The sequence below is a fragment of the Sphaeramia orbicularis genome, chromosome 17, assembly GCF_902148855.1.
Source record: "Sphaeramia orbicularis chromosome 17, fSphaOr1.1, whole genome shotgun sequence".
In the NCBI taxonomy this organism is placed as follows: domain Eukaryota; kingdom Metazoa; phylum Chordata; class Actinopteri; order Kurtiformes; family Apogonidae; genus Sphaeramia; species Sphaeramia orbicularis.
In genome coordinates this window covers 31,003,337-31,022,502 of record NC_043973.1, presented here as the reverse complement: position 1 = coordinate 31,022,502, position 19,166 = coordinate 31,003,337, and the positions used below count along the sequence as shown (strand labels likewise).

General features: G+C 38.3%; 1 protein-coding gene across 4 annotated transcripts in view; it reads right to left on the bottom strand.

Annotated features, from left to right (window-relative positions):
- Nucleotides 1-60: 60 nt before the first annotated feature.
- The window catches only part of yes1 (YES proto-oncogene 1, Src family tyrosine kinase), a 38,100-nt gene continuing 18,994 nt past the window's right edge, over nt 61-19,166 (bottom strand). For 2 of the 4 annotated variants that reach the window (XM_030159818.1, XM_030159820.1), the window contains exons 5-13: nt 18,987-19,090; nt 18,344-18,493; nt 17,459-17,485; nt 16,865-17,020; nt 13,655-13,834; nt 11,716-11,792; nt 10,763-10,916; nt 10,518-10,649; nt 61-1,990 (exon numbers count right to left, since the gene is read on the bottom strand). In XM_030159818.1, the coding sequence (XP_030015678.1) occupies nt 1,782-1,990; nt 10,518-10,649; nt 10,763-10,916; nt 11,716-11,792; nt 13,655-13,834; nt 16,865-17,020; nt 17,459-17,485; nt 18,344-18,493; nt 18,987-19,090 (1,189 nt within the window). In that variant the 3' untranslated portion in view covers nt 61-1,781. Of the gene's footprint in view, nt 1,991-8,573; nt 10,246-10,458; nt 10,650-10,762; nt 10,917-11,715; nt 11,793-13,654; nt 13,835-16,864; nt 17,021-17,458; nt 17,486-18,343; nt 18,494-18,986; nt 19,091-19,166 lie in introns of those variants that run through there. The other 2 variants (XM_030159822.1, XM_030159821.1) reach the window with 2 other exon arrangements.

Genomic DNA, 19,166 nt, shown 5'->3' with positions numbered 1-19,166 from the left:
AGATCAGCTGTGAGTTTTCCTGAGCTCTACTCTGTCAAGAATGAGACCAGTGAACAAGCCTTTGAGTAAAACTTTTATTTCTGCCTGTACAAAATCATATTAGTTACCATTCTGAGTAATTTCATCTCCCAGCTAGTTCAAGTCCCCGTTTTTTTTTTTTTTTTTTTTTTAAATCAACAATCACACATTAGCTTCTCATGAGTGAAGCAGAGAAGGAAATACAAAACAAATGTTCATATCTTTATCCAATCTTTGAGCATAATTCCTAAATAATAAGAGTTTGAATCATTAGTAGAGGTCTGTACATGGTCTTCCACACGTACCGCCTCTTATTACTGTTGATGGTTAGAAATGTGGAAAAGCCTCGACGGGACCACAGGCTGTGCAAGGTTTTGTCTGCTTTTGTTATAGCTCACTCCCAAAGTCATCCATCATCTGAAGGGGAAGTTTGACATCGACCAATACCATTTGTTCCATAGAAACACGAGCGGATGGATTTGCATAATTGCATTTTCTATTCAGGAGATTCATTTTGTGTGGTAGGCATTTGATAAAACTTTCCTCTGCAGCGGAGGTGGATGTGTGAAGGGTTTATCTGCTCACGAGTTTTACTGAAACATTTGACAGTTCGTACGAGGATGTGGTGAATCTGACGTAAACTAGAGGACCTACAGTTTCCTGTACCGTCTACTGTGATGTTACTCTGTGTAGATGTGCGCCACGTGAGGACAGACGTGTTAGAGTCTTTATACAGCGATCAGTATTGTGCACCCGACGACAGACAAAAGGCTTATTTCAGACAGAAATGAGCTCAATCTTACATAAATTTCACAGCTGAAATGTCCATTTTAAAACATTTATAAAATGTTAACAGGTAAAATGTTTTATCAAAATACCTCTTTATGATTTCAAGTCCCCGTTTAAATGAAAAAAAAAAAAAGTAAAATCAAAATGAATCCATGTGATTTGCCGTTCAAGTGACGGAGTTAATAATAATAATAATAATAATTAAAAAATCATACAAATGACTTATTCTCATTCATCCACCTGATTACACCTGCTTAAAATACTTTTGTTGCACATGCATTGATCTCTCCGTACATTCTTGCATCCACACAGGTCATTCTACTCATTCTTTAGCTTTACAGTCACAGCACATACTTAACAATTCAACCACAGTTATTGGTCACTTGGGAAAAAAAAAACAAAAACACAAGTATTAACCTACAAATTCAAACCAAATGGGTATTTCATAGAAAATATTTCAACTCCCACATCAGAGAATTGTGGTTTGTAAAATATTTTTTAAGAGGACAGTGGAAAAATGCATAATTTGAAAAAAAAAAAAAAAATCTAGAAAAACTACATCTGCAAGTGGCCATTAGTTTGACTTTGAGTGTAAAAATCCCTCTTTTTGATCACAGTGTTGTGGCCAGTCCATATGGTTTGTTCTGATTAGCAGGGCTCCCAGTGCTTTAAGTACCAGCACCAATCTGCACACTTGGACACCTCCCAGAATATTTGGTCCCTGGGTACACGAGGGACGAAACTCAACTTCAGAAAACTTTTTTTCTTGTACTTGCAGACTTGCCCGTGCGGCTGCGGATTAGTTTGTAGCACTGACACCTGCTTTTTCCTCCATGGCTTCAGCGACAAGTTTCCTATTTCTGTGGCTTTGTTGCTCTGTGTTGTTCCAGCTTTGATGTACTTTACCTCCATAAAAAGGCCCAAAGTTCTCCCGCCGCCCCGCCCCGCCCCCCCCCCATCCCAGTACCACCAGACTAGAGGTTATCCCCTGGCTGGTACTGTGGCTCTGTGGCTGTGAAGTAGTCTTCCAAAAAGGACTGGATGTACTCGAAGGTGGGCCTCTCATCTGGTTCTTTCTTCCAGCAGTGCCTCATCATCTCGTGGAGAGACTCGGGGCAGCCCTGGGGGCAGGGCATGCGGTACCCTCGCTCCACCTGCTCCAGTACCTCTCGATTCACCATGCCTACAAAACACAAACAGGAACATGTAAGAGTAATGAGACGACAGGGAGCAAAACACTCAAAGTGATGAAGAGAGACACTTGGCTGCAAGGGTGAATTTGTGCAAATGTGTGAATGCGACGGCTTGTTTTTCAGTAGAGGGTAGATTATACGGATGGAACGATTACCGGTATAACGATAAACCGCTGTAAAATTGCCAGTGGTTAGCATTACCGTTTAACCCTTTCATGCACAGTGGTCACTATAGCGGACAGTTCTTCTCCAGCTGTTCTCTTGTATATTCATGGGTTTGGTTGTTTTAGTTCCATATCAGCCAACACAGTGGACGCTCATGCACCATCCCATAATAATACACTGACATTCAGACCATTACTGTCACTTTGCTGTTCTCGATAAAACTGATCTGCAGTAACATGTTTGAGTGTAAATCACTTATTTGTTACACACAAAAGTTTTTTTTTGCATGTTATCGCCATGAAAAGAGTAATAACTAGCCTTAGAATATGTTAAAATGTGAGAAAACATCAGATTTGCAGCATTAAATATGTGAAATTCTGAAATTTTTCTCCAAATTCTGACTTTTTTTTTTTTTTTCAGAATTCTAATCTAAGAATTCTGCCTTTTTTCTCCGAATTCTGACTTTTTTCCCAAAATTTTGATTTTAATTTCAGAATTCTGACTTATTTTTTCTCATATTAATAATAAGAAATACATATTGGACCTTAGTTTATTGTATTTTTTCCATTGGCCCTAATCCTCTTCTGTACTTTCTGATATTGGGTTTTAAACACACATTTCTTTACTTCAAAAATTAAATGCATGGACATTTTTGTAACTCCATGGAAAAAAAAAAAAAAAAAAAAAAAAAATCACATTGTTTTTCTCATGCCTAAGGGGGAATAAAAACACTCAAGAAAAAAATCTTGCCTAAGGTTCTCATAAGTCATGCATGAAAGGGTTAAATTCTAATTATCATGATAACCGTGTTTGATTTTCACACTTTTCCAGAGAAAATGCCTATGTAAGGATATCCTTTCATGTCAAATATTTGAGTATAGTTTTAATTTACTACAGTTTTAATTGTATATACCTAATACTCGGAACCAATATTCACTTTTAAAGTCTTTGAAAAGGTTCGTTAAGCATCTGTGTGTTACTTATGCAATAAATTACATACATTTTTCAAATCAGATTTTTTTTTTTTGTGTTTTTTTGTCCTTTTGTGTTGATATAGTACAGGGGTGTCAAACTCATTTTAGTTCAGGGGCCACATTAAGCTGAATTTGATCTGCAGTGGGCCGAACCAGTGAAATACCATAATAATATATAAATAATGTCATCTCCAAACTTTCCTCTATGTTTTAGAGCGAAAAAAGTAAAATTATGTGATGAAAATGTTTACATCTACTAACTATCCTTTAAAACAACGTGAATAACATGAACAAACTGAAATTTCTTAAGAAAACTAAGTGGAATTTTAACAATATTATGTCTCAGTTTATCATTTAAATGTGTAAATTACAACGTACAGATCACAGTGTATCAAAAAATACACAAAAGATTTAATAACAGGCAGAATATTGGTAAAATTACACTTCAGACATTTTAAAATGTTCACATTTGCTGAGATTATTCATGGTTTTGTGAAATGTTTGTTTGTTTTAGTGTAAATACAGTAAAATGACATGAAAATATTTACATTTACAAGGACAAAAATTTGGAGTTGTGATCATTTATAGGTTATTATGATAGTATTTGACTGATACGACCCACTTGAGATTAAATTGGTCTGTATGTGGAACCTGAACTAAAATGATTACTGTCTTCAGTGTAATTTTTACATTTCATAAATTCATCCCAGGGGCCAGACTGGAGCCTTTGGTGGGCCGGATTTGGCCCCTGGGCCGCATGTTTGACACCTGTGAAATAGTAGGTTAAAGTGAAAAAATAATAGACAGACGATATAGATGAAGTTGTGCTGAAAAAAAAAAGATCCCAAACATGGGTATAGGAAACATTTGTTTATATAGTATATAAAGGCAAAATTTAAAAAAATGGCCAAAATAGGCTCAGACCACTAAGGGTTAATATTTGAATGTTTCTGCTACAGAAGGGACATTGTGCCAATTATTTTATTTTTTTTATTTTATTTTTTTTTCAAAAAAAAACTTGGTTAATTTATTTCAGTGTGTGTATTAGTACTTTTTGAACATTCTGAGCACAATTTCAACAATACCATAGTAATAATGATAACCATGATAATTTTGGTCACAGTAACTGTGATATGAAATTTTCATATCGTTACATCCTTCGTAGATTATTTGATCTGTGACTCGAAGATTTTTCCAAAAGTTTTATGTGCAAGAAAATGGTCAGGAGCGTAGAGGGAAAAACCGGCACAAAACACTCAAACACTCAAAAATACTTGTCCAACCTGAGTGTAAGTTGGGTCATTAACTTGTGTAGGAGTTGAAGCTCCTTTCAGGGTTAACGACACGCACACAGAACATCCGGCAATTAAAAGTTTGAAGCCAAGGTTTTACGCAGGTTTCAACGCATTAAATTTGAAGCTTTTTAGGATCATTATGCAGGAATTCAACACCTATTTCACACTAGTTAAAAAAAAAGTACAAAAGATATGGGGAAATTTGGAATCAGACTTGAAAGCTGCTCTTCATGTGAAAACAGAACGGTATTAGGTGACAGCAGCAGAAGGCTTTTTTCTTTTTTTTTTTTAACGTCGGCTTTATGTTTTTTCTGGTTTCTTACGTGACTCTAATGTCTGTAAACCAGAAGCTGTTAATGTGTTTTCTGGCACAGGCTGCAGCAGACTTTAGCTTTGTTGTTTTCAAAAAGCTTTAACTTTGTGCTTAATGCGCCGTTCTCCGCAAGATCGTGTTGAAGTCAGTCTTATCCATATCAGATACAAGCATTGTGAACAGAAACACATCAGTTATCCCTCTGAAAAGTAGCTATTTTTTTCTTAAATGAGAGAAAACGCCACAGATTGGGCTTTCAGTAGTTGATTGATTCATGTTGACTCCATATCTAAAAGCAAAAATGAAGTTTATAAAACCCCAATTCCAAAAGGTTGGGACATTGTATGGATATTTTTAGGTATTTATTCAAATGCAGATTTGGCGGAGGTTCATTTTTGTTTTTTTGGTTTTCTTTTTCCTTTATGTTTTATTTATTATTTATTATTTTTTAACATGGTTTTATTAAATGTTGTTTATTTGAATCATCCTAAAAGCACATTTTACTGTCTGAGAGGCAGATTTTAGTTCCTTTGGAAATGAGAAGAATTTGATTTTTTTTTTTTTTTTTTTGGTGACATAGCATTAGATCCTGTTGGGATCAAATAAAAATGTGTTTAGTATTTGTACATATTTCTGGTGTAATTCAATTCTACAAGGAAATAATCTTAAAAAAAAAAATGCTTTTTTAACAGTATCATGATATACAAAATGAATAAAATAATCAACAAAAAAATTTACAAAATAAACAAAATAATCAACAAAATCAACAAAAAAATTTACAAAATGAACAAAATAATCAACAAAGTGAACAAAAAAATTTACAAAATGAACAATATAATCAACAAAATGAACCAAATAATTAAAATGAACAAAAAAATTTACAAAATGAACAAATTAATCAACAAAATGAACAAAATAATCAACAAAATTAGCAAAAAAAATCTACAAAATAATCAACAAAATGAACAACAAAATCTACAAAATGAACAAAATAATCAATAAAATGAACAAAATAATCAACAAAATGAACAAGAAAATTTACAAAATGAACAAAATAATCAACAAAATGAACAAGAAAATTTACAAAATGAACAAAGTAATCAACAAAAAAAAAACAAAAAAATCTACAAAATAATCAATAAAAGGAACAAAATACTCAACACAACCAATGGCTATACTGAGAAAATGTACTATTGTGGGAACAAAAAAAAAACAAGATCATTTTGAATTTGATGCAGGAACATGTGTCTGAAAAGTTGGTACAGGGGCTATAAAACACTGGAAAAATAAGTGGTACTATAAGAAACAGGTTGATGACTGTTTTGTAACTAATCAGACTAACTGGCAAAAGGTTAGTGACCTGATCGGGCACGAAAACGACATCTTTGAGAAGTAGAGTTTCTCAGATGTAAAGATGGGTGGAGGTTCACCAATCTGTGAAAATCTACCACATGTGGAACATTTATCCTCCAGATGGCCGCATGGGGGAGCTGGAGCCTATCCCAGCTACCTATGGGCAAAGGCAGGGCTGATATACAGTATAGAGTCAAACTACCAATCCCTCTCACACCTATGGTTAACCACTTAACCTACTAGTGCATGTCTGTGGATGGTGGAAGCCAGAGTACCTGCAGAGAACCCATGCAAACACGAGGAGAACATGCCAACTCCACATACAAAGGTCACCGACGGCTGAAGTTGGAATCGAACCCAGGACCTTCTTGCTGTGAGGCGACTGTGCCATTCTACACCACCGTGTCGCCCCTATGTGGAACTACGGCTGTTAGAAAATATCGGTTCTGCAACATATCGCGATATTTCAAAGTACTATATTGATATTTTTATGTATTTATTCAAATGTAGATATGGCGGATTTTCATTTTTGGTTTTCTTTATTGTTTATATCTTATTTATTATTATTTAACACTGTTTTATCAAATAATGGTTATTTCAATCATCCTAAAAACACTTTTTACAGTCTGAGAGGCAGATGTTAGTTCCTTTATAAACTAGGAGAATTAGAAGCATTTTGTGATATAGCATTAGATCCTGTTGTGATCAAATAAAAATGTGTTTAGTATTTGTGCAGATTTCTGGTGTAATTCAATTCTTCCAGGAAATAATCATTAAAAAAAAAAAGAAACAAACAAAAAATTGCCTTTTTAACAGTATCATGATATATCGTGATATATCGTATTGTGATCCTAGTATTGGGATTTGTATCGTATTGCCAGATTCTTGCTGATACACAGCCCTATGTGGAACATTTTCAGAATAATGTTCCTCAAAGTAAAATTTGTGAAAACTTTGAATGTGTCATCCCCTATAGGTGATAATACAGTTAAACGTATGAGAGAATCTCTTTGTGACAAGGCCAGTCAATACTGGATGTGCATGATCTTCAGACCCTCAGGCAGCTCTGTTTTAAAGGGCTCATATTTTGCTAAACAAATTTTTATTAGTCTTTGGTTAATTTATTTGTGTATTTGGGGACCTTAAAAGTTTAAAAAGTTTGAATTTGAACCCTCCAGGTGCTACAAAGTTATCTTTATATTCATTTTGGCAAAAATTGAGTGGATTTCTACAACCTGTTTATAATCCTTCTTTATTTGGTACGTCTATGACTAGTTATGTCACAACATTTGCACATACAGGGGTTGGACAAAATAATGGAAACACCTTCATCTTAAGATGATAATGCCCCAATCCATACAGCTAGAATTGTTAAAGAATGGCATGAGGAACATTCTAATGAAGTTGAGCATCTCGTATGGCCGGCACAGTCCCCAGACCTCAACATTATTGAGCATTTATGGTCAGTTTTAGAGATTCAAGTAAGACGTCAATTTCCACCGCCATCGTCTCTAAAAGAGTTGGAGGGTATTCTAACTGAAGAATGGCTTAAAATTCCTTTGGAAACAATTCACAAGTTGTATGAATCAATACCTCGGAGAATTGAGGCTGTAATTGCCGCAAAAGGCGGACCTACACCATATTAAATTATATTTTGTTGATTTTTTAAGGTGTTTCCATTATTTTGTCCAACCCCTGTATAAGGTCAAGACTTCAAACGAACATTTCTCCTGATACGCCATAATCGTTTGTCAGCAGCAGCGGTTGTAGTCCATACTGAAAATATGTCCAAACTTCGAGCTGATTACCTAAAATGTTCAGTTGTTGGCTGAGCAGGACAGAGCAGCACAGCCAACAACCTGGAGGGGGCGGGGTGTGAAGTGGCTCATATGTATTTAAAGGGCCAGCGCTCAAAATGACCTTTCTGGTGTTGTTATTCAGAAATAGGGTTGAAGATGGACCTGTGGAGTTGAATTAATGAAGAATTCAGACCCAAGCGGAGCATTTACAGTTTATGTAGACCACAGGGAAATGTTTTAAAATGCATAATTCCATTTAAAAAAAGCAAAATATCACTCCTTTAAACCAGGTGTGATTCTGTGATGGACGTCACTGCATGGGAACGCTTCAGAGATGACTGTGAATATAGTTCACCGTGTCATCCACAAATACTGGTTGAAGCTCTTTCATGCAAAGAAGTGACTCATATGTGAACAGGATCCAGAAACACTGTTATCTTCTTTGGGCCAACGTCCATTAAAATGAACTGAGGAAAAGTGGAAAACTGCTCTGTGGTCAGACAAATACATATCTGGACTAAAGGGGGGAGGGACAGTTCAAAAGCCTCATCTCCAATGAGTGGCCACTAAATCTAAGGAATTTTATTTTCTCAAAATAGCACATTTTCTCAGTTTAAACATTTGTTATGTCTTGTGTACATTATTATCAGTAAATTATGGGTTGAGAGAGATTCGCAAGTAATTATATTTTGGGAAATGATGTAAGATTAACATTAACTTCACAATCCAAGTGTAATAAAGATATTTTAAGGCCTAAAATTCGGATTCTGGATTTTTTTTAACCTTTTTAAGATGTTTTAAACAAAGCTCCGTGCCAGTAAAATTTCCCACAGTCTGTGTGAAGCTGTTTGTCTAAAATAGAGAGGACTACCAAATCTCAGAATGACACAAATGACAAATGTTTTTTATCCAGTGAAGCATTACTCAGACCTTACTCATCATGTGGTTGTGTATTCCTGATAAAATGGAACTAAAAAGTTCCAGTGCATTTCCCCTTTTGCACTTCTACTACAGAACTAGAGTCATGTATTTCTTCCCAAAACAGGAAGACCGTGGTCCTGAACTCTGTGAACGGCGTAGAAACAGCCCCACAGGGAGATCGACTGCCTCTAAAAGAGGTTATGACACGGCGTCAGTGGTATGGTCACAGTCACATCCTCCCCCTTTTTACCCCTCCATGTCTCTGTGGGAGAGTGGGGATCAGATTATGTCACAGTCTGACAGAGGAAAAGCCCAGAGCAACTGCTGAGACCAGGATATGATGGTGTCAGATGCTGAGGTGTTAGCATGATTTACGACTTGCATGTGAAAATCTCAGCTCTAATGACATGCGTCATACATCTTCTGTGTGTATAGATGTAGCTACAGTATGTATAAATAGATACACACACTAAAATAGAAAAAGATGAAGTGTTCCTGTCCAGACGCTGTGTTCTGTGTATACCTGCCTCTTACTGCTTCAACACTTTCAAGCAAGTGACGGAAATAGAGCTCCCCAAAAAGACAGCACAGCAGGATAAGAGCCATAAATACTGGGTGAGTCATACTACAGTTTGGAGAAGTAAGAACAAGAGGTTCAGCCCCCACAATTTGCAGCTTTGGGGTGAATTAATTAGACCAAAGGGTTTGCATTGAAACCAGGAGGGCCACGGGAGCCAGATGGCCCTCAGCAAGAGACGGTGGTTAAGTCTGCCATATGGCAGACTCTGTAATCAGTGCCAGTCGGATACTGTTGTCAATAGATCAGTACCCTGCTCTGACAGTAGGTGTCAGCAGAGAGGTGCAGACAATAAAAGGACCAGTGCAGCAGGATGATGGGTAGTTTCCCATGGACTGATACATCATTAGACATCTGTGTTGACTCATATCAACTAGATGCTGCACTATTTTAATCTTTATGTGTGTGAATATCACATTTTTTCTCAGGGTAATTTCTGTGAAATGCTATTTTCTGATGAACTATTCTTTCTTTACATTCACTCACTTTAAAAATGTTCCACTTGTGTTCAGTCAGAGGAATATGCTAAACATAATGGCAAATTAAGCTTTAAAAATGCACAAGGTTCAGAATGGTTAAAGACTTTTTAAGAAATACTTCACATCCATATTTGAAAAAAGTATGAAGGACATGACTTCAGTTTCAATGCTGACAGTCTCAAATGTGTTAAACAACGACACATTTTTCTGGCTCATTTTTACATCAGTGTATTTTTAATGGCTTTACATCCAAAGTTCCTAATTTGAGCATTTCCTGACATGGGTATATTTAGTGTTAGGTTGCTGGACACTTCTTATGCCAGATGTTGATTCACACTGAGCCATGTTGGATGAAAGCAATACTAACTAGAAGCACTCATAGAGTGCAGACCTCCGCCAAGGCAAATCAGTGCCCCCCCGATCACCACCAAAATTTAATCATTTGTTCCTTGTGCCAGTATCAACATTTCCTGAAATTTTCATCCAAATCCATCCATAACTTTTTGAGTTATCTTGCACACGGACAGACAGACAGACAGACCAATGCTGGCAAAAACATAACCTCCTTGGCGGAGGTAACGAACACTTCTTACTTTCAGACGTAGACCTCGACCACAGGTGTGTGTACATCCTGTTCTTACCTGGGTATGGTACTCTGCCCTTGGTCACCAGTTCAGTCAGTAGTATACCAAACGACCAGACGTCTGATTTGATAGTAAAGCGGCCGTACAGAGCTGCTTCAGGAGCCGTCCACTTGATGGGAAATTTAGCTCCTGGAGGAAAGAATCAAAATGAATCAATTCATATATTCAGCTCAGAGTGGACAGAAAGGGAACAGTTGGCCTACTCCTGGTAAACACAGACACACAGGTGCCCAAATACACACCTTGTCTGGCGGTGTACTCGTTGTCCTCGATAAGCCGTGCCAGGCCGAAGTCTGCGATTTTACACACCAGGTTATCAGCCACCAGAATGTTGGCAGCTCTAAGGTCCCTGTGGATGTAGTTCATCCGCTCTATGAAGGCCATGCCGTCTGCAATCTGCGACAGGATTGGACAGGACAGAGAGAGAGGAGGGGCCGTCACATACACACTACAATTAAGATGCAACCAAACAAAACCAGAGCGAGTTTTGGGACATTATAGCCTTGACGTCTCTCCATCTAATAATCATTCGAAGTAATCAGCTGAACTGGGATCACAGCCATGAGGAATGACTGGCGGTATTTGTTTCAGATGCAGGTTTCAACAGGCCCAATACGAACAGCAACAATGAGAAGCAAAGCAGCAGCACATCTTTAACACCACTTTCCAACAGCACTTCACACTTTTTGCCAACTCCCTCAGAGGCGTCTGTAGTTTTGAGCGTGCCTCACTCTCAACACTTTTCCACTCTGCCGGGTAAGGAGAAGAGGGAGCCTGGGAGCGTGGAGAGGCGAATTAAGAGCAGATCACAGTAGGTGACTGAACCGCTGAGCTTAAGTGGCCACTGATGAGCGGTGTTTAAGTGCTACAGGCAGTTAAGTGGTGGGGAACGAGGGGAGGCACATGCAGCGGGAAAAACACAAGAGGAAGGGAGGGCAGAGGTGTCAGGGTGGATGATAAATAAAAATGACAACCACATGGAGAACAAACAAAACCCTTATTCACAGTATTTGACTCTTGTACACACTTACACATATGGCTGACAACCTGCCCATACGCGCCTCTCTTCATATTATTGGTTATGCACAGGTGATCGTTTCATTGCACACAATTTAAAGATTAGTTGTGAGGAGGTGAAAGACAAAGGGAGTCACTGTGCAAAGCTTCAGGGTCAATGATGGGAATGTGATTGTACCTGTGCAGCCATGTCCACCAGCTGGGGTAGCTTCAGGTATTTACCATCTCCTTCCTTCAGGAAATCCAGTAAACTTCCTGTAAGAGTTCAGAAAACTAGTGTAAAGCAGAATCAATACATCTGCTCGGGGCTCTGTGCAATCTAAAAATAAATGCAGCATCAGTTGGCACAAGAACTCAGCCTCACAAACCAGAACACTCAAACAGTCTGCCTCACTTATGATCGAAGTCTGGATGTGGTTTTTCAGATTTGTCTTGATATGCCTTTTATGGCTCTTGTCTTTCTGCATTTTTAAATAGATAGATACTATATTAATTCCGAGGGAAATTCATTTTTGATGTTGTTTATGCTGTTTTTGTTAGGTTAAAGAGTTGCACCTAGGAAAGCAACTTTCCTCAAGTGCAACTTTAAGTTTTTGTTTTGATACATCCGTCACATTTTTCATCTTGTGACAACTTTACAAATTAAGAGTCAAGTGCTACATGTGACACAGTTTACACCAGGGGTGTCAAACATATGGCCTGTGGGCCAAAACCAGCCCGCCAAAGGGTCCAATCTGGCCGGTGGGGATGAATTTGTGAAATGCAAAAATTACACTCAAAATATTAGCAATCAAGGATGTGAAAATCATTTTAATTCAGGGGCCACACCTGGAACAATTCAATCTCAAGTGGATATTGTTTTAGTGTAAAAAGTAAAATTACATAAAAGTGTTTACATTAACAAATCATTCTTGCACTAAAAAACTTGAATAGCCTGAACAAATATGAACAACATGAAATATTTTAAGAGAAGTAAATGGAGTTTTAACAACATTAAACCTGTTAGTAAATGTTTAGTGTATATGTAGATCCACTGTGATCTGTAAATTGTAATGTACATTTGTAAATAATAAAGTGAGGCAGATTATTGTTAAAATTGCACTTATTTTTCAGGTTGTTCATGTCATTTTCAAGAACAGTTTGTAGAAATAAACATTTTCATAATGTAATTTTACTTTTTCCACTCTAAAACATAGAGAAAACTTTGTAGTTGACATTACTTATAGGTTCTTATCTTATTATTTACTGGTCCGACCCACTTACTATCATATTAGGCTGTATGTGGCCCCTAAACCCCTGTTCTATACCTTAATGTGACCCAGAAACAGGATCTTTATCTCTGAATTCGGAAATAAACAACCAAAGTTATCTACAAAAGTTCTGATTGAAAGCTGTCAGAGTGGTGGTATTTAAAGATATTGCATATTCAGGAAACCCCTGACTCATACTTCATATCCTGTACACGCTTCACAGCATTGGGATGTTGGTGAACGGACACTGGGGTGAGCGAGGATACGTCACAGCTGATTATTGCAGCACAGGACAGACATCGAACAGAAGTGACTGCGGTTGACAATGGTCTGACAGACTGGCTTGACTTGTTGGGCTTAGTTTACTTTAGTTTGGAGCGGTTACTCAGTGTTTAGACCTAAAATAAACCATTCAAAAACAGCCGCAACGGTGTGTCCATCCTATGTCAGGTATGTGCGAGATGATCAAACATGGTCCAGGAAGTCTTATTTTGGCAGGTTTATGAACAACTGCTATTCCTCAAAGCATGAGATGGGATTTTATACTCAGCAAGACACCGTTTCACAAGTTCTGTGAGTGATTGCGAGTTTAACATGAGACGTACTTTGATTACACTGAAGCGCTTCAGTCTGTGGTATTGCCGTGTGTTGCAGCATAAGCAAAGGCTTCATATTACTGAGTCGGCTTTGTTTTGTCAAGCAGCACAGTTGCCTGTCAGAACATGGCTTTAGGGTACATTTAAGGGCGTGTCAGCATGCTACTAAATTTAGTCCCATCTTTTACCTGCAATTAAAAATTTAAGTTCGAGCTCTGCCTCATCATTCAGTTGTCATTTTTCATACCCACATATTCTGTGATGTTCCTACCTTTGCCCATGAACTCAGTGACAATGTAAATGGGTTCCTCAGACACCACTGCGTAGAGAGGGACCAGTTTGTCATGTCGCAGTTTCTTCATTATCTGAGCCTCCTGGAGGAAGGCCTCTGGGGACATGGTGCCGGGTTTTAGGGTCTTAATGGCCACCTTGGTAGTGCCGTTCCATGTACCTGAATGAAAACAAATGACAAGATTAAAGGTATCATAAAATGCTCTACTTGTCAAGTAAATGTCAAGTAGTTTCTTGGTATGTCAAGTAGTTTCTTGGTATGCTGTCATGCTATTCCTATGTTTTAGGCACATTTCATAAGTTTTGAGCGATTTAAAAACAGTAACAGAGAGTGAGAGAGACTGTGACGGCTTAAATAATCAGTAACTTCCTGGTTGGGAGCCACTTACTCACGCCCTGCTTACATACAATGGACTGAAGCAGCAGATCTACTGCTTCTGTCATAAGGCCAGCCAGCAATTCATCACACTGAACAAACATGTACATACACAAAACGAAGGACTGAAGTAGGCCAGCGACATGTTAAATGACACAAAGTGGCATTGACAGAGAATAAAAAACAGTGGTCTATTAGAGATAGAGTAAACCTGCAACTGAAAGTAAAAATCAACGCAATAGAATGGCATGAACAGTGGGGGAAGTTTTCAGTAAGAAGCAGAGCAGAAATCCCGCCGTGAACAAACAGTGCAGGGAGAGACACAGAGGGATTCCTGGGATAGCACAGTGGAGGCTGGCAGGTCGGGACTTGCTGCAGGCCAGGCTTGATGAAAGACCGAGTGATGAAAGAGGAGAGTCGTGCTCGCTGAAAGGCCCCCAGTCTCACATGCAAGGCCGGAGAAATGAAGCGTAGGAGGTGACCTGTGATTACTGCACAGTGTGTATGTGTGAGAACCAACAGCAAATCAGTAATCAGCATTTACACCAGTATGTGGGCCAGTGTGCCATTCAGACTGAGGTCAGCTTCACTCATCTGTATAATAGGAATCATTTTTCTACATACAGTGTCAACTGCTTCTCCATTGGATCACATTAAATTTACATTAGTTATGAATAATTTGCAGAGGGTTTTGTTTGTGTAGGTCTAAGTCGACATACAAGCCATAGTTTTGACTGCTAACTAATTTATGATAAGTGCTAAAGCACTGTTCAACAGAAAGTATTTAGCAACACTTGCTGTTAACATGGAAAGTGCATATGCAGGATGCCTGTTGTTGGCTGATGGACACGTCCTGGAGCCAGTCAACCTGGAAACAAGACACCCAAAGCCATCTACCTAAGAATTACCAACATATTAAGGCAATGTAATAGTTTCTCGCAGAACAGTATGCACAGGCACAACTGTGCAAAAAACATTAGGTTTGTTGGTTTAGTAAATTTCGAATCACTGCACACGTGTTTCTTAGTCGCTGTATTAAGATCCAATCTGGATGTATAAGCAGTATGTGCAGGATCAAAAACAAGGGAAAAACAGCTTCTATAAACCAAAGTGGTAGTATTTAGAGTGACCTCCCTTTGCAATGTGTCTTTAACCCTTTTCTTCAGAATATATGAGATTTAGTGCATGGACTCTGATGTTTTACACCAGGTTTCATTCAACTCATGTCAGATGTTTCTGTTTGTGCTGCTGCTTGTCATGGGGTCAGAGGTCACACTAAGCAGTGACTTTAACCTTTAGAACCCATTTCGTTCAGTTTTTGTGTGTCTTAAGGCATGTGCACATATTTCCTGTCCTATACCATCACTGGTAAACTGAAAGCAATAGCAGTTGTGTAAACTGTTGAAGCCGATCGTTTAACCCAAGTGTTATTCAGTGGCACTTCTGTCAGATGATACTCAGACAACGAGCTGCGACAGCCTACATGACAGTGGCCTGGCATTTTGTCTAGAAGCACCATATACGCTGAATAATGGCAGCAGATGTAACAAACCGACTGCAGCACAAGCCAGGGAAAAAAAGACAGTGGCATCCTACCAGACAAAACACTATTAGAACCAAAACATTAAATACATATTCCACTTTGAGCACATGTCAAAGTGAATAACAGTGACTTTAAATGGGATATCGACACATTACCGTCTTTGGCTGCACATCAGTGTAAAAGAATGGTTAAACTCATAATATCTTTTGTTTTTATTTTATCATGACACATTGTTCAGCAGTATTACCCAGCCCTCCTACATATACAGCATGTTCCTTTGAAATGTGTTTCATCTGAACTGTCACACAGTCTGGTAGCTCCACAGTCTAAACATGTTCACCCACACATTTCTAACACCATATAGAGGGAGGCTGTGTGCAACATTTTCTATAATATCCTGAAAGCGACAATTGGACATCCACATCCACTTAGCACAGTGGATTGTCATTGGTGTGGAAGTGAGAAAAGACCCCGGTTACCTTCCTGATCATGTTCTGCACCACTGAATGCATTGCTATGAAACACACAGACAACGTGCTCTCTTATTACTGTATTAAATTGATATTACATCCCCTCCCTGTAGATGATGACAGGTTGAACTCAGCTATCTGGTGCGGCTCTCTGCAACAATTATGGTTTTCAGTGTGGTTCAGAGTGGGTTTTAATAATCAGCTCTGAACAAAAACATATATGTCCCTAAAAGAAAATACAAAAACAGGCACTGATGATAAAAGAGTAGATACTGTGGTAGTGACGCTCAATAAATAACCACTTTACAAGATAATATGTATCAGATATTTACATGTATGTTTCTGATACAATCTATTTCCTCAAATAGTGACCTGGACTTTTGTTTAAGCTTTATTGAAATAGGCCCATTTCTAATTGGTCATATTGTTGTACGGAGCTTCATTTAGAGCTGCGCCTGTACTTAAAATTATTAATCTTGGTTTGACAGTACAACAAAATACAGCTTGGCTGAGACATTACTTGACTAAAATTGGATAACACTCTAGATAAGTAAACTAGAAGAACAAAGTGTTGAGAATAATATGAGCATATTGATGATGTTAGCAACTTAAACCAGTTAAATGAAGAGAATTCTTAACTGGCCTGCACCAGGAGTTTATCTGGCTTTGTTCTGTCTTTGCCTGTATTGGTTCACACTGACCACACATCCTGTCATTATCTGACGTGGCTTTTAAAAGACTCCTGGTTTTTATTTGAGGAAATACTCTCCATACATTCTGTGATTGTGTAACGTTCCTTACCCATCCAGACTTCTCCGAAGCAGCCCTGGCCCAGTTTAACCTCCAGTCGGAGGGACTCTCTGGGAATCTCCCAGGCATCCTTAGCTAGTCCCTGAGTCTGAGGCTTCACTGTGGGACACACAGTCGTCAGCCTGTAACACAGACCATCTGCATGTTCTGGACAAGAAGACATACGAGGAGGGGGAAAAAAACAGACGAAAACGCACATGTTAGGTTGAAGCTTGTTGCATCAGTGTTTGAAAAATCACACCACGAGTCTGTTAAAACTACTCAGACATAACAGTGTTTGTGTATTCACAAACAGTACAGTAAGCAAAGCCGTACTGGAAACTGGACTGTAAAAATGTGATCAATAGAATATCACATTACTACATGACAACTGCTGCACACAACAAATAAACTGCAAAGCCTTCGCCGAATAATGATTCATCATTATTCACCCCAACAAAGAGAAACACATTTTCAGAGAAGTTGGTTTTAATGATGTGAACTGTGTTGAATTTGACTATTTAATTTCATTGTCAGTGAAGTGCAAAATGATAAGGATGCACTGTGCTGTGGAAAGGAGGTGTATCTCGCTACAGCATCACTAACCATCAAGTGAAATCTCCCATTTGAGGTCTGCACACAAAAAGGAAACAGCAGTCGAGTTAACCAGCCAATTAATTGACTTTATTTACATGCATTCTCGGATATTAGCAAGTCGTACGTCTGACTAGGGATGTGAAGCAACACAGCAATCAAACATCCAGGCCCTGCAGAAGTGCAGTTGATGAACGACTTTAACTATGTGAAAGCAAGCAAACACTAAAATCAACCATATAAGTGTCCAAAACATACACACTCTTGTTTATAGATTAGTCCTCTGTGAGTTTAATTGTACTGTCCTTAGAACGTTTTTAATAACTCATCGGTCCTGCATGAAATTACATCATCCAGATGTCCTGCTTACTTGTGGCCGTCTGCAGGGGGATTTCAGAGCCTGTTCATCAATATTGTGTGGATTAAAGTGGGCTTAAGACTGCAACAATTTTATATTCACATCTCTTTTGGCTTAAGTGTCACATGGTTTTTTCTTTTTTTGGCGATTTTGTCATGACTACTGAACCCTGACTGTGAGAGTGAAAGCAACGCTTGCAACAGAATAAAAAAAGAAATAACTCAGTAAATATATCAACCTCACAGCAGCAGGTCTACAGCTGAATAATGCATTTCCGCTGCATTTGTTGGCCAAAATATCAAATAAAACAAGTTCAAGGAAAATGAACTACTACTGTATCAAAAACAAAAAAAATGACAGAGCCTCAGATGTCTAAATGGTTCCTTCCCAAACCGCACAATCAATGGGTTCACAAAACATGAGTCTGTAAGAAAAAAATAACTAACTAGCTCATGTTTCGCCTGTAAACAACAATTTGTCTAAACGCTACCTCCACCAGCATCAGGGGTGTGTGTGTGCATTGTGGACAAGTTGAATACCTGTGTAGTGTTTCACCAGCTTCTGTAGCGTCTCGAACTGGGCGCGAGTGGTGATGTAATAACCACCGTTATCCAGCTTTCGAATCTTGTAGTGTTTGACATTGTCTCCCTTCACTTCGTCCCAGTCCCGGATGGACAGCGAGTAGGCACCTTTGAAATTAACAAACATTCAGTCAATTTGAGTTAAAAAATGAAAGAATATCAAAACTTAATGACACTGGAAACATACCTAAATTATAACTGACAAAACTGCACAGAAAGCTGTTTATAGCTGCATTAAAGATACTGATGTTTATGCTTTTACTAATATGAAGTAGGGCTTTTCAGAGTAACAATATCTCAACAAACATATTAAAAAGGCCTCTGTGCTAGGATACATGAAAGTAAAAACAAATGAAGGAAATGCACTTAAGCTGTTATAAGTATACACACACACACGCATTGTATTCTGTTGAGAGGCCGTAAATGTAAACACAACCGTTTAAAATAAAAGCCTACTGGGTGCCGTTAAGTCCTCTGGAACAAGGTTGGCAGCTTTTCCAAGCGTGAAATATGAAAAACAACCTTGCTTTTGTGTGTTGAATTGAATATTAAACACATATGGTCTTTCATTTCCTTCGTGTTCGCAAATAAATTCTTTTACCTTTGGTTGTTTCACTTTCTCTTGCCAAGAAAGTACCCCGCTGGTTCCCTGGAAGCAACAAGAGTCGCTCTGCATCTTTGCGGCCCATTTTACCAAAGTACCATCTGCCAAAAGAGAAGATTCACATCAGCCACAGGAGACACTCACAAATACTGGTGAGTAATTTTAACAGTAGTTTTT